The 14,559-nt window shown below is 38.4% G+C and overlaps 1 protein-coding gene across 1 annotated transcript in view; it reads right to left on the bottom strand.

Moving 5' to 3' along the window:
- Nucleotides 1–14,559, bottom strand: part of suclg2 (succinate-CoA ligase GDP-forming subunit beta) — a 136,328-nt gene that overhangs the window by 99,882 nt on the left and 21,887 nt on the right. The window contains exon 2 of the mRNA XM_061727865.1: nt 10,142–10,283. Coding sequence (XP_061583849.1) covers nt 10,142–10,283 — 142 coding nt within the window. The remainder of the gene's footprint in view (nt 1–10,141; nt 10,284–14,559) is intronic.

Consider the following 14,559-nt stretch of genomic DNA (forward strand, 5'->3'; position numbering starts at 1 on the left):
AAGCCTTCTGGCTCTCACAGACCTGTAACTTATTCTTTAAGAAGTTGTCCTCCACTCATTACCTGTATTAATGGCACCTGTTGGTGTGAATAAATCAACTGTGGGAGCAATTGTAGGAAAACGGATGACGTACAAGATCATTGATGATCTCCCTCGATCTGGGGCTCCACGCATGATTTCATGTTATGGGGTCAAAATGATCATGAGAACGGTGAGCAAAAATCCCAGAACTACACGGAGGGACCTGATGAATGACCTGCATAGAGCAAGCTTATGAATGCTGTTCTCCCTAAAAATCAAACTGAGTGAGACATAATATCTTTGCATAAACTTGCTTTCCATGAAAAGTCCAGTAACCATCCATAATCCAGGCCACTCTAGCAGTTCATTTCTCATCTACTGTAAGTGAAGACAATGGACAATGAAGTTAGATGAGGATGAGATGGAGGTGATCAAGTGGGGTAAACAAACTAACAGACTTGCAACCATGTTGTAGAGATTTACTAGCAGAGCCATTCAGCTCACATACTCACCCATTAAATTGTTAAGTGGGTTTTTTTCAGTGGCAAAAGGTAGGTGCCCCTTTACCCGGCATAATTGCCATAATTTACCATGTGAACATCCCATCCATTCCTGTAGTTAAGTAATTTGAGCATAATATTTATTCCCAAAAAATTGTAAAACAGCCTCGCCTGTCACACTGATAGAACCATAACACACAAAAAGAACTGGATCCCTCAATGCCTATGGACTATTGATAATAAACAATTCATAAATGAGATGGCTTGAAAAACCATTTTTTTTCTCCAAACTTCAGCGCACATGCACACGCACACGCACACGATTAAAAACCTGTGTGTACTGTAAGAGTGCTGGATGTGGGTGACTGGCTTTGGATAGACAGCAGCAGTTAGTGTGCCACTCTCAGTGTCCCAGCAGAGCTTGCATGACAAAAGCTTTGGACTTTCTGATGACTCCCAGCGGAATTCACCCAGTTTGGCAACACAGAAATCAAACCCCTTCTCAGTGTGAGCTATTAGCTGGTTGTGAATCACCCATCTGCCACAATTTAATTTTGTAAGACTTGTCATTCAAGTTAAAGGGGAATCAATGGTGCATGTCGGACATATTTTATTTTAATTTTTTTAATGATTTGATGGGAAAGAACAGTCTTAAGTTGTGCCTCGGGTAAATGGAACAAATCAATCCGTGTTCATTTCTCAAGAACTGGTTTCCTCTTAAGTGTGTAAAAGTAGATGTTTATATGAAACCACAATTTAACTGCCAAGTTAACCACTTTGTGTTTAAGTGAGTGAGAGGATAAAATAATTGTTAATGTGTATTTGTGGACTTATACAGCCAATAAATGACATTTATCTGGATGCGTTTTCATGCTTGAGTAGATCACTCCACTGCATGTGCAAGGTGACCAGAGGCTAACAGCAGGATGTCAGAAACACAAATCTATATGAGTATGCCCTAGTCAAATCAGTTATCCTAACTATCCACATCTCCTGTACAGAATAACACAATGAGTCCAGAGCATAAAGTTAAAGCCCTACACAGGACTGGCTCCACATCCTGCCTTTCCCCTCATGCCCTGGGAGCCTGAATTTGGCATTTTCACTCTGTTTATCAGCTTGACAGATTTTAACTAAAGAGGTTATTAATCTCCCTCTTTCCTTCACCCTGTCACATTCATGCATGCCCTAACATAGCCCAAGGGAAGCCATTCACAGACTGTGTATTTGAAGAAACGAAGCATTCATGGATGCTCACTTGCATGCTTTATTAGTTAGCCAGCAGCAATCATGGGATACAAAAGTGTGAGGCACTAACACAAGGACACCATCCACAGCTTGGTGTACTAAGGAAGATAAAAGGATAAAGCACGCCTAAAGTACATTGTAAGCATCAAAAGCTTCTTTAAGTAAAATGATCACAAACCTCTGCATGTGATTATGTTGCTATTAAATTTGGTTTGGATTTTAAATAAATATTATAAACAGCAGTCATGGCCATAGTCGCAGTGAAACTTGAATGTGCCACTGCTGATAAAGACGTGCTATTTAACAAGTCTTGTGCATTTCTGGAAAGTAATGGTTCTGAAGAGAAAATCTCAGTTCACTGTAACTGTGCTTGAAAGTTTTTACTGGTTAAGGCAACCAGTAAAAATGTAGAACTGCAGTTTTGGTATTACATCTTCTGAGGTTGAAATACTACAATGATAAAGTCACATTCAGGCACCATTATTTCAGTATAAAGTAAACTTTCCAATAATGTAAGCATGCAACTTTTAGTGGTGCCACTTCAATGGTAGCCCCAAAACTATGTCATGAATGTTGACAAATGTCACTGACTAGAATTTAAGAAAAACACATTCATTCTGAATTACAAGAAAACAAACTATTGAATTTGGTCTTTGTTTCTCAAAGCTATCTGTTCATTTCTAACTCCTTCGGACTGAGTTTTCTGATTCACCATTAATCCCAGACTGATCAATATTGCGTATGTCAGGAAAATATATATCCTCTACTTTGCGTTGAGTTAATCTTTGATGACAGCATAACTATTTCCTTGAGCCTCCCAACACATTATTGAAAGGACAATAAGAAGGCTATTGCTGTATCTGGAGAGGACACTGAATAAAATACAAAATTAAGGGTGGGGATATATTCTGCATGAGTTTAACAGTTTGGTACAAGGAAGCAAAGTAGAAACGAAAAGACAGGAGACAGAAGAGAAAGCTGTGTGTGGAAGCATACGAATGGGTGCTAGACTTTCTTTGTTAAGGTACGTACAATGCATTCCTGAATATTTATAGTCCACATATTTTCTGTCTGTTCTTTACACAACTCCCCAAATGTGCACGGGGCAATAATCCAAATTGTATCCACAAATAAATATTAGTCAGGAAAAAAATGCAATGAAAAACAGGAGTAGGCATAAACACTAACCTTAAAAAAAAGACCACATACGCATATAGCATAAAGATGTGATTAAACCTGATAAAACCTCAACCCGTATTAAGCCACAGCCATTTGCACATCCTACAGCAGGACCAAAGCACCATTCTCCACAAATAGAACTGTCGGATGTATACTGTATCCACCAGTACAATTACATTTATCAGAAAAGTAACTCATTGTCATCACTAATGTAATAAAGAACTGGCTTATGTGTATTTGTGGTTAAAACAGAATTGCAAAGTGAATATACCAAAGTGCAAAATCTAAATCTGTACAATGTGAGAAAATGATTAGCGAAGAGCAATCGGGTATATTTTAAAGTTTAAATAAATCCGCTTTAGGGCCCAGAACAGTCCACTAAAACAAAGAGACTGATTAATAAATTTACATATCCAATCAGAAACTGATACTCTACAAAGTGGAGGCTGAGTATGGAACCTATATCCCGTTAAAAGAAAAGGCAATAGATTTTCCCAAGGGGAAAAATGAAATACTGGTTGCTGTTGTTGAGGGCTGAAGAATAACTTGAACTCAATTCTGTTCAAATTTGATTTTCTGAATAATAGCTGTAAGTTGTAGGGTTCTGATAAAATACTGAAAATGATAAAGGCTACAATTTAGTAAGGAAAATATAAATGGAACATCATTTATAGAAAATTCACAAAACTTTAAAGGGCTTCACATGCCAGGATTAAATTAACTACGTACCAGTTATTTTATTACTTTGTTTGCAGTCAGGTAATTTTTGTTTTCAGTTCATAATTCAATTGGAAAAATCTAGCCTTATTGGACTTTAAAGGAGTGCATTGAGGTCAGGTTGAATTTCTGAGGTGGATATGCAAAGGACAGCTGATTATCAGGAAGAGATGATCTTTTTTTGGACGTCATCACTGAGTGTTTCCTTACATATGTCGGTAGATCCCAAGAGAACTGGTATTTTCTGGACATGTATTCTCATGTAAAGGAAAGTTCTCCCCCTTTGAGAGATGAATAAAAATCCTGTAGTGATGCTGACTTTAAGTGCTCTGCCGAAAATGTATCTGACTGCAAGTCAGTGAGTTCAAGCTGAACATTGCTGTGTGCATCATCCACACTACTAGTGAAGGGAGATGAAATCATCAGCAATTACTGTAAGTTGCTTAAATGTCTTCAAATTGCCTTGAAAACTCACCATGTAATGCCAATAACAAGGCTCAGTACCTGCAGCGATGATTAGTTGATGGAGTGACTTCAGTGTTGGTGTGTGGGTGAGAATGTTGCTCTCCAGCTGATTTGAAACTTGCATTGTTATCATCATGGAGAACCAGCAAGTGAAGGTAAGTTGTTAATATCTGTCCTTTCTTTATCATGTTATAATCCTAGGAGATCTCGGCTTGCTTGTTTTGTCCCGCATCCAAGCGCGATTGCTGTGTTCATATATACCAAACGAACTGATCTTTAGGGGGAAACGCTCCCTGTTTCGGAACAACTGCCCCAAACGGGACAGGCTTGAAAGCACCCATAGTTGCAGATTCATTTTTCGTCACCGCCAGAATCTCACACAACTCTTATGAACAACTCCTTAATTCCACTGTCTTCCTCCATTCACCAATTGTTAAATCAACTCTTACTTTAATAGGAAAACTTGTCTTTATTACTCAGAATTTGCAAAGCTTTTAAAACACTATTCCTATTTTTTTTTCTTAATATGTTACCTTTTTGTACATGTCATATGTCGCCTTACCTGCGGTTTTAGAAAATAATCCATCATTCATAACTGTTTGTTTATGCTTTTCAAAACCTCTATTGGAAAAAGAAACATTACAGATTTTGGTGCAAAAATGATAGTTTATGACAAACTTTGTTTAAAAAAAAATAGTTTCTCAAAAAGGCACTATCCAAAAAAATAAAGTTAAAACAACAATATTTTAATGCTTCTTCAAAAATAATCAATCCAACAAATTCAATTCTAATAATCTGTAACTGGACAGAAAAAAAACACAGATGATAACTCACTAACTCGACTAACTCATTTGATTTAATGAAATTCGTTCATGAGATAACCAGATAACTATCCTGATCGTCTGTCTTGGTGGCGAGCTCACATAAACATCAAAAACCGCAACCAGGATAATCCACAGACATCTTTTAGCAGGTCTGGGGAGTAACGGATTATACGCAACGCCATTATGTAATCAGGATACAAAATAAGGGTAACTGTTATCCGATATAGTACAGAAAGAAAAAAAAAGTGTCGTCCCATTACTGGTATATTTTATAAAAACAGGGAGTACTGAGTGGGATTACATTTTAAAATAAAACGGGATACAGTAATCCCTCGCTATAACGCGGTTCACCTTTCACGTCTCGCTGCTTCACGGATTTGTATTGTGCATCGTGTTCTGCATTCTAATTGGCTAAACAGTATCCCCGCTTCTTCACTTCCTGGGTCAATAATGTTGGTCGCTTAGCAACAATGCTGAGAAGGGCCAATAAACTTCAGCGAACAGTTCAAGAACGGTACCCTTTGATGAATCGTTCATTACAGTTCTCAAATAAGAATCTTTTTGCCCAGAAGAAAAAGGAGCGACAACAACTACTCATATCTATGTTCTTCTCTCGAAAAAACACACCTGCACCACGGGCTTTAGAAGAAAAAGACGCTGCAGAGCGGAGTCAGGACGCAGCGGCAGTCAGAAGAGCAGTGAAATACGCACGAATCACAATTTTCCTACTGTACTAATTGTATTTTTTTTTTCATGATCATTTTTCATTTTCTCCCGTTCAAATCCAATTACTGGTGCTGATCTCCGCAATTTGAAGCCTTGTATAATAATTGTAAAAAAAAATAAGGTTGCTACTTCACGGATTTCACCTATTACGGGTTCTTTTTCGAACGTAACCCCGCGAAAAACGATTACTGTATACTACAATGCAGCTGACCTATGCGCTGTGCACTGTGACACTTTACAGCACACCATGGATAACAAACCAACCGCACGTTGTCATTGATACCACCATCCGCTGCTCATAGTTATGACCACTTACAAGAAGCTCCAGCATCATCTTTTTATTTAAATCTGAGAAGGCGAACAACAACTCGGTACAACGCAAACTATGTCTTCCAGCAGTGAAAGTGAAAGTCAACATCCAGGGACTCGTCATGCAATTTAAAGAAGCATCTACAGATATGAAGACATGCCGTTGACTTTTGCTGAAGTACACATGAACCCAGTCAACTAAAGTTGGGTTAACTTGTACGTAACATGTCAACGCTGCTATGTGTGCTTACACTGTACTGCATAACCAATTGTGGAAAACATGCAACAGGACTGTTGGTGCTGATGCCATGTCAAAACATGAACCTTCTCAAAAGTGTTTAGAGGAAGGGGAAAACAAATCATATTTGAGTGGTAATGAGAAGTCTACCAGCGGACCATTTAGACAGAATCAGCTGTGACAAAGGGATCGTGTCTGTCCTACCTGTACGTAAAGTCAACTCCTGTCTATTACATCTCAGACCACGTAGGCACCTGACCAGGGAAATTGGTTGGAGATAATCATAATCCCAAGAACAACAACAACAACAACAACAACAACAACAACAACAGGCAACAGTGCCTTCTCTCTTTATTCTGTAAAATGATCATACTTTTTGATGTTTTGAAAAATGAGCACATTTTACATTTTCTTCAAAAGAAACATATTTTCTGTCAACTTTCTAGGCAATATTGTTTTGTAGCCAACGGTTGAATAATTTGGAAGCTTTGATTATCTTTGATTTGTGGTTTTGATCACCTTTTATTTAAATTCAGTATTAGACACTTGATTTGTTACAAAAACTGTGGGTTCTCTTAAGCCTCATTTCCACTGAGCCATTCGGTACAGTCCGGTACAGTTTAGAATGGTCTAGTCCATTCAGGTGAGCGTTTCCACTGCAAGTTGGACCTCCACGGCCCATAAAGGGTGTAGACCAAATGCCTACAGTCACGTCATAGTAGTGTGACGACAACAAAAGTGAAGCTACCAAAAGCCACAATGGAGGTCATCCAGCAGCTCGTTTTTGTTATGCTTTGCTTTTGGTACTTCGTCTGTACAATCCATGCCATGTTGTCTGAGAGAAGATTGTGGACGGCGAAGACGGCGGTGTTTACAAAACGCTTGCGCTGGTTTCGTGCTTGCTTTTGTCGTGGGTAGTGACGTTTTCTGTCCGCCAATCAACGGATTGTATCATGTGGCGCAAGTAGTTCTGCCCTTACCGTACCATGCCATTTTTTCTATGGACCTACAAACAACGGGGGCTTAAAATGGTGCAGTATTCGGTTTGATTGAGACCATTTTATAATGGAAACACAAAATACCATACCAGACTGTATCAAACTGGAGTGGAAACTGAGTTAGAGGTCAACATTTTCTAACTTATACTAAAAAGAGCATTTTGTGTATACTGTGTAAAAGATTTGTTTTTACACAGGAGATCACACACTTTATCTAATTTCTTTGCTATTGAAGTGAGCCAAAATTAACAAAGTACTTTGGTAAGTTTTTTTTTTTATTTTAGTACTTCAATGATAATGTTTTATTGTTTTTTGTTTTTTTTTTCAAAATAAAAAAACAACTGGTAACTTGTAATTGTACCAGATTACATTTTTAAAAGTAACCCTCCCCACCCTGTCCATTAGATGCGAGGGAAAGACGCCCAGGTTTATAATCTTATACCACGCACACTACTTGATGCAGCTCATTATAGCTGGAGGAGACGTTTTTAGAAATGTGAAATTTAAAAATGGGCACCATCAAGTAGTACCCACACACTGTTGTGGAAAAAATGTCCAATACCTCTGATCTTAAACACATTCTCTTTGATAATGAAATTGATAATAACTTTAAAATAATAAAGACTTGAAAAATGGCTAGCATTTAATTAATTAACGTACCTTCACATGCAAAAGGGTCAAAACGTACATCTCAGGGTCTGATGAAGAAATTACACAGAGCTTCGCTAGTACAGCAGTTTTAACAGGACAGAGATGGGTTTTTATACAAAAAAAAAAAAAAACATGCAGTTGTCAAAACAACATCTTTGCAGCTGTGTAAGACAGCTGAACCCAATTCTTATTGACACAATACTGGTCTGAACCGAGCGTACACAAAAGAACATGTGAAAGGAAATACATTTCCATCACACACTATCGCACCAAGCCCATTGACTGATTCTTGTTGACAGTCCCTCCTCGCCAGGCCGACAAATTGGTCACAATTATTAAGCATGACATTAGTATGATATGAAAACACAGATTACATTTCCACTAAGTGACAGAAATATGAAAAAAAGATGGCACCATCCTCGTCTCTTCCGCCATCATTGTTTTAATTTACCAGCCTGCCCCCAAACATGCAATGAACGTGACACCTTACATCACTTTCACGCAGAGGATGTTGAGTCACACAAGTGCCTAATGTCCCTATGTCTAGTCTCATACGCCTCCAAAACTGCAACAAACTGTCTGTAGTTCAATGTTCTTGTCCTGATGAGATTATCCACTTTAGCTGCAACATTAGTGACATGGTTAATTTTTAGCACTGACTTACACAGCACCTCCAGGATGCAACTGGCGTTTCTGCAGTTTCAGCTCTTTAAGTCCCTTTCTTTTGCATTCTATTGAGAAATGTAACATTTTCCCCTGTCATATTTGGACACATACCAGTTTGTCCAAGTTTATCAAGCACATATTTATTCTAGAATTCCCCTTCATTGAATTCAATAATACTTTATTAATGACCAAAGGGAAATTAACTGTTGCAGTTGTCATGATTTAAGTCTCTTCAAAAGATTAATTGTAGAGGGTTACAGCTGTGGGCAGGGAGGATCACCTGTAGCAGTTTGTGTTGCAGCAGATCTTTAAAAGCCTGTGACTAAAGACATACCACTACTGAATCGACCCCTAACATCAGCCTCATTGCTGCCAGTCCTTCCATAATGAAGTGTTTTACTAGTCTCTTACTAAGATAAATAAGTGTGTTGTCTCAGGAACATTACAGCTGTCATCCAGAGCAAAGGAGAAAAAGTCAAAAATTGCCTGCTTTGTGTTGCAGCTGAAGCTCCAGATTCACGGCAATGTACTCAATCCTCCTCATTTTAGTTTCCGGCACGCTCTCAAGTGTTTCTTTTTTCTCCCAACACAACAGAGAAGCAGATTCCACCAAGTACTCTTTAACATACTTCCCACAAGAGAATGGCTTACTGTCTTTGGCAATTTTGTGAGAAATCACAAAGCTGGCCATGACCGCTCCATGCCTGGATTAGTATAGCTTGGTAAAGGTCTTTGTTGTTTTTTGGACCTGAACTAGCAAAGCTTCCAATACCCATGCCCACTCTGCATCAGTCAAGTTCTTGTATTTTTCTGAGGGTTTAGTCTCATGATGATGATGAGGATATAAGTTGTTCTCCTTTAAACACAGCAATCTGTTAATGGCTTTAACCTTGACTTCAATAAATAAGAACTTGAATGTCCATGTTTGGTAAAAAAAAATAAATAAAAAAAATGACATTCTATGCGTTTTTTTTTTTGTTTTTTTTTTACTGTGAGCCAATATACCAACATAGTGGCCAACACAGCCTGCCAACACAGTGAAGACACTTATGCCAACAATGTCATTTCGAAATAACAATGCAGCTGTCTTCAAAATAAAATAAAAGCCGTCGGAGTCACGTATGCTTATATTTGTTTGTTTTATAATTTCTTACTCACTTCACATGGGCCAAACAGGGACAGCCAAAGAGCCTCATGTGTCCTGTGGGTCAAAATCCCAAGCCTGCCTTAATTATCAACCCAAAAGTGTCTGCAACATTCTATATTAAGTTCTGGAACTTGTACAATCAGCAGAAACATTTTTTTTTTTCTCTTTAATTATTCTCTTGTATTTTTCCTTGCAGACATACCTTTTGTAACATCTTATTTCTGTTAAATTCTAGCTGTTGCAGAAGTTTAGCCAAATGTATTGAAACAACACAAAAAGATTAAATGAGTCAACAAACACCATACACAAGAAAAGTGTGGTCTCTGTGAAAGATATTAATTAATTTTGTACTGAACATTATTTAATAACCTCATAAAAGACCCAGCCTTAAGGGGGAACTACTCATGAGACCCACTTTCAAGCGGGTGCGTGTATGCATGTCCTCTACTCACTGAGTTTTTTAGCAGCCTCCAGGGCCTTAGAAGCTGTGTCAGCCACATAGAAGCGTTGGACAGCCACACCACTTTCCTGCATCAGCTTCTTGCTCTGGTACTCCTGTAGATTCAGCCATCTCTTGGGATTTAGGCAGGTGCACTACAAGGAGCAAGGCAGACATGGTAGACTGTAATGAAAGGTATGTATATCAAGCAGTTCAATCATCACCAACAACAATATTTCCTCTTCTGCTCAACATCATTCTGAGTAATTTTACATTATATAACAGAAAAATATGTGTAGCGCCTGCCTTTAAGCATTTCGTCTCTTCTCTGTTTACTCCTGTTCTTCGTCTTACCGTACAATCTTACACTTTGGTTTTCTTGTAACGGGGCAAGTAGTAAGGTCTAACCTGCAGGGTAGCTCAGGAGCTGTTTGCTCCATCAGCACACATTGGCCCCGTCAACTCCAGCTGTTGATGCAATTAAAAAGAAATTGGCTTTTTAATTTCTTTTTAATTGCAACAGCAGCAGTTTAAAAACCATTGCACTGTGAGAATGAAGCAATGAAGGATGAATTCAAAAGGAACAAAGAAAGAATATGATCAGGAAAAATGAAGTTAAGAACACTATTCACACAATAGGAAAACTGACTATTTCCATTTTAAAACTATATATAATCATAAAGGCCTCAGAGAAATAAAAAAATATCTATGATCAAATCAAATATATATATATATATATATATATATATATATTAGATATGCATACAACAAGAAGTATGACTAACCCTAAACAGTGCCATATTTCCTCACTCATTCCTTTTTCCCCCTTCACACATCAAATCAAATATTTCAAGTTTGTCTTACTGTCCAACAGACTCAACAGAAAGTAAGGTTGCATAAGTGACCGTGGATGCCTTTCATGAGGCAAAAACAAACAAAAGAAGAAAAAAAAAACGGCCCAATGAGTGTGAAATGTATGCTTTCAAAGAGCACTGGAGCTCACACCTTCAGAATGATGTGCACTGGGACAATATGACCAGCTCCTGACCCTCTCAGTTCCACCACCAGGACTATGAACCTTGGAAGTGGTTTCATAATCTCTGGAAAAGGTCTGGCACCAATCAATTTTGAACAGATACAAATACATGAAATTGATACCTACTGTATATGCAACCATACCATTTTTGTGGTCCATTAGTTTCCACATAGAAACAAAAAGCAATTCCAGTTCTAAACAAATGTAAACCTTACACCACATTTTTTTTTAAATTATATTCCTGAGTGAAATAAAAACACAACATATGTTTACCACAGGCAAAAAATAAATAGATAAATAAATATATATATATATATACATATATATATATATTTTTTTTTTAAGTAAAAGTGTTGCAAACTAGCACGTGCTAAAACACTCAAACAATGTATCTGGGTTGTCCAATGTTATAGTGATGTCCACATCAAATAAACAATAAATAAAAAAAAAATAAAAAAAAAATCCCATTTAAAAGGAGCATTAGGCTCCTTTTAAGAAATGAGACTCTCTAGCGCCACCTTTCTCCACGACGGCCGTCGGGGGTACTGCAGCCAACAGTGAAGCCGGCACGGGAGAACGGGGAGAACGGGGAGAACGCGCATGCAGCGTCATGTGACGTCACATCCGCAGGACAGCGCGGGAAATTCGGACCCCGAATTGCAGCACATTTTGCAGCACACAGCCTGTTCAAGGCAACGGAGAGATACACTAGAGGGCTCATTCTTTTTGGTTTGGAACGCTTCATCTGACATTACTAGAAAACTTAAAACGTATACGATTTTTTTTCATAAATCCTGCCTCAATCCTGCCTCAAGCTCCTTTAAACTATTTTTTAACCATTGGAGAACAGATATCAAAGTTTACGAGAGACACTAAAATGTAACATTAAGTCTCACAAACACTTTACAACACAAAGTAATTAAGATTTCAGAGTTTAAAAAGGTACACCTGAAATGTAGCAGGAAATTCAGTGTTCCAGTGGCTCATAGTTTCTCTATGCAATGTAGACACTTGATCAATGTTTAAGAGTTTAACTGAAGACCTAATAATACATCTCACTCACTCACCTCAATTCATGTTAGGATATCAAGGGGTATCTTACTGCTGAAAGGTCTGGGGATGAGAATACATTTTTGAAAATAAGATTTTACATTATAATTTAACCTGTTGTGTTTCTTGGCTACTGGACTGCCTTCAAAGAAAAATGACAGAAATCTATTTCCCAGATTCCCCAGATCCCACCTCCCTTTGTCTTTCCTGAGAGTTCCTTGCTGCGATCCGCTTGGAGGAGCTGAAATCCCAGCAGCCATACAGCGCTGTCCGGGATGAGATCACTGAGCCAGGTTTCAGTGAAACAAACGGCGCCAAATCTGCTAAAGTCTGGGTTTTTAGTGATCGGCTCATCCATCTTGTTCGCTAGGGAGCGGACATTCCCCAGGTGTATTGAGGGTAGAAGAGTAAGGAAGCCTCTCCGCTTCACGAGTGCTCCCGCACGTTTACGTCTGCGTCTCCTGCAAAACCGGTAGAGAGCCGCTGCTGCTCCGACCAAAATCTCCTTGAAACTGTCCGGTTCCGTCGAAAACCGGGTTAAAAGTTCCGGGAAAAGACTTCCCAATGTTAAAGAGTTGTTCCCTGCCTAAGGTGACCCGTGGTGGACAGCAGAAAACATGAAATACACATAAAATGCTAAAAAGTAGCAGAGAGCGAAACACCGTGGCGACCGTGAAAGGCGCCATCTTGATTAGTTGACTCAGATGACTCGGCCTCACTCATGACTATGGGTTTGTTGAAGCAGGTTTATGACGGCTTGTTCGACTCCAACCCCATGCCGATAAGCAAACTGCAGTGGGTCCTGGAGGGTGGTTGTTTGCTTTTGCAGGTGGGCCTATAAGAGTCTCTCCAGGACTTTCATGATGATAATGGACCCAAAATTGACCCATGGGATACGCCATAAAATACAGGAGCAGAAAACTCAATCTGTGCAGAAAAAGTTAAATAGGACCTGAACTAATGAAGGACAGTACATTCAATGCCCACAAGATGAAATGAAAGAAAAGAATGGTTGACCATAGGGGTGTAACGATACACTAATCTCACGATACGATACGATACACGATATTGAGGTCACGATAACGATACGATACGATATTATAGCAGTATTTTTTAACAACCTTGATAGAGGAATATATGACTGGAAAAAAATGACTTTTATTTGAAAGACACATAATACAAAACAATGCTGTGCATTTGCCCTATTGTTTCAGTTTGTAATGCTTTATAACTGTTTAAGTTTTAAAGAGAAAGCCAGGCCAACCATTTTCCACAAACTGAACTAAAAGTAAATGTCAGGTTTGCATTATGCATCTCCAGTTTCATACAAGTACAAATATTTTGCCACAAACTGAATAGTTTCTCTCATGTATGATTTGACTTTTTTCTTTTCCAGAAATTTAAATTAAACTAAAATTAAATAAATCAATAAAAGTAAATACATTCTTACAATTTTACATCATAAAAAAGATTGATTCATGCTCACCTTATAAGTGTAAGAGGAGATTTATTTTTGTTAAGAAGGTTATTTTGGTAATTCAGGGTTCATTATTTTATAAATATATTCTTTATATTCTGATGTAAATCAAGGACTATAATGACACTAGTCAGTTTATCTGTAGTGATTAGTCTGTTTTAGATTGGGCGGAGTGATACGCCACAGTACGGCACTAGGTGCTGTGTTGATGTTCTAAAATCCTACGCTGTTGAGCGAACATTGAAGTACACTGGAACTCACGCAGAAGTTGTCCCTGTGTTTATCCTACTCACGACCACAAAAAGGTTTAATTTAATAAGGTAAGGCTTAACTCTACACCAGACTTAAATAAGTAAAGGTTCAGAGCTCAAAACAGGACCGCAAAACGGGACTACTTTCTTCTGAGCGGAGTAATATTTTGGTCCGCGCGGTCGCAGCTGCGGCAGCGGTCGTGGTCGGATGCGCGTTTCTAGTCAATACAATAGATTAATATTAATAATCCAATATCGCGATACACTTTGTCACCTCCACGACACGTTTCGTGACGTTTTTGTATCGCGAAATTTCGTGGCACGATATATTGTTACACCCCTAGTTGACCATGTCAAAAAAATTTCTGTATCAACATTTCTGAATGTTTTTTCTTTTTTTCACCCCGCAACCCAGAGATTAGTTATCATTCATTCATGTCTAAACAAGCCCGTCAATGCCATGGTATTCTAGATGACCATGCTTTCTCCATGCCAGCGCTCATGAGACTCTTCAGAGACTTCATTAAAAGGCAAAGTCTGAATACATAGGGGATGTACAGTCTTCACAGTAAAATTGTACTATTTATACGTTTCAATTATTGCATCCTGCACTATAT

Source organism: Cololabis saira, chromosome 8 (genome assembly GCF_033807715.1).
Source record: "Cololabis saira isolate AMF1-May2022 chromosome 8, fColSai1.1, whole genome shotgun sequence".
NCBI classification, from domain to species: Eukaryota; Metazoa; Chordata; class Actinopteri; order Beloniformes; family Belonidae; genus Cololabis; species Cololabis saira.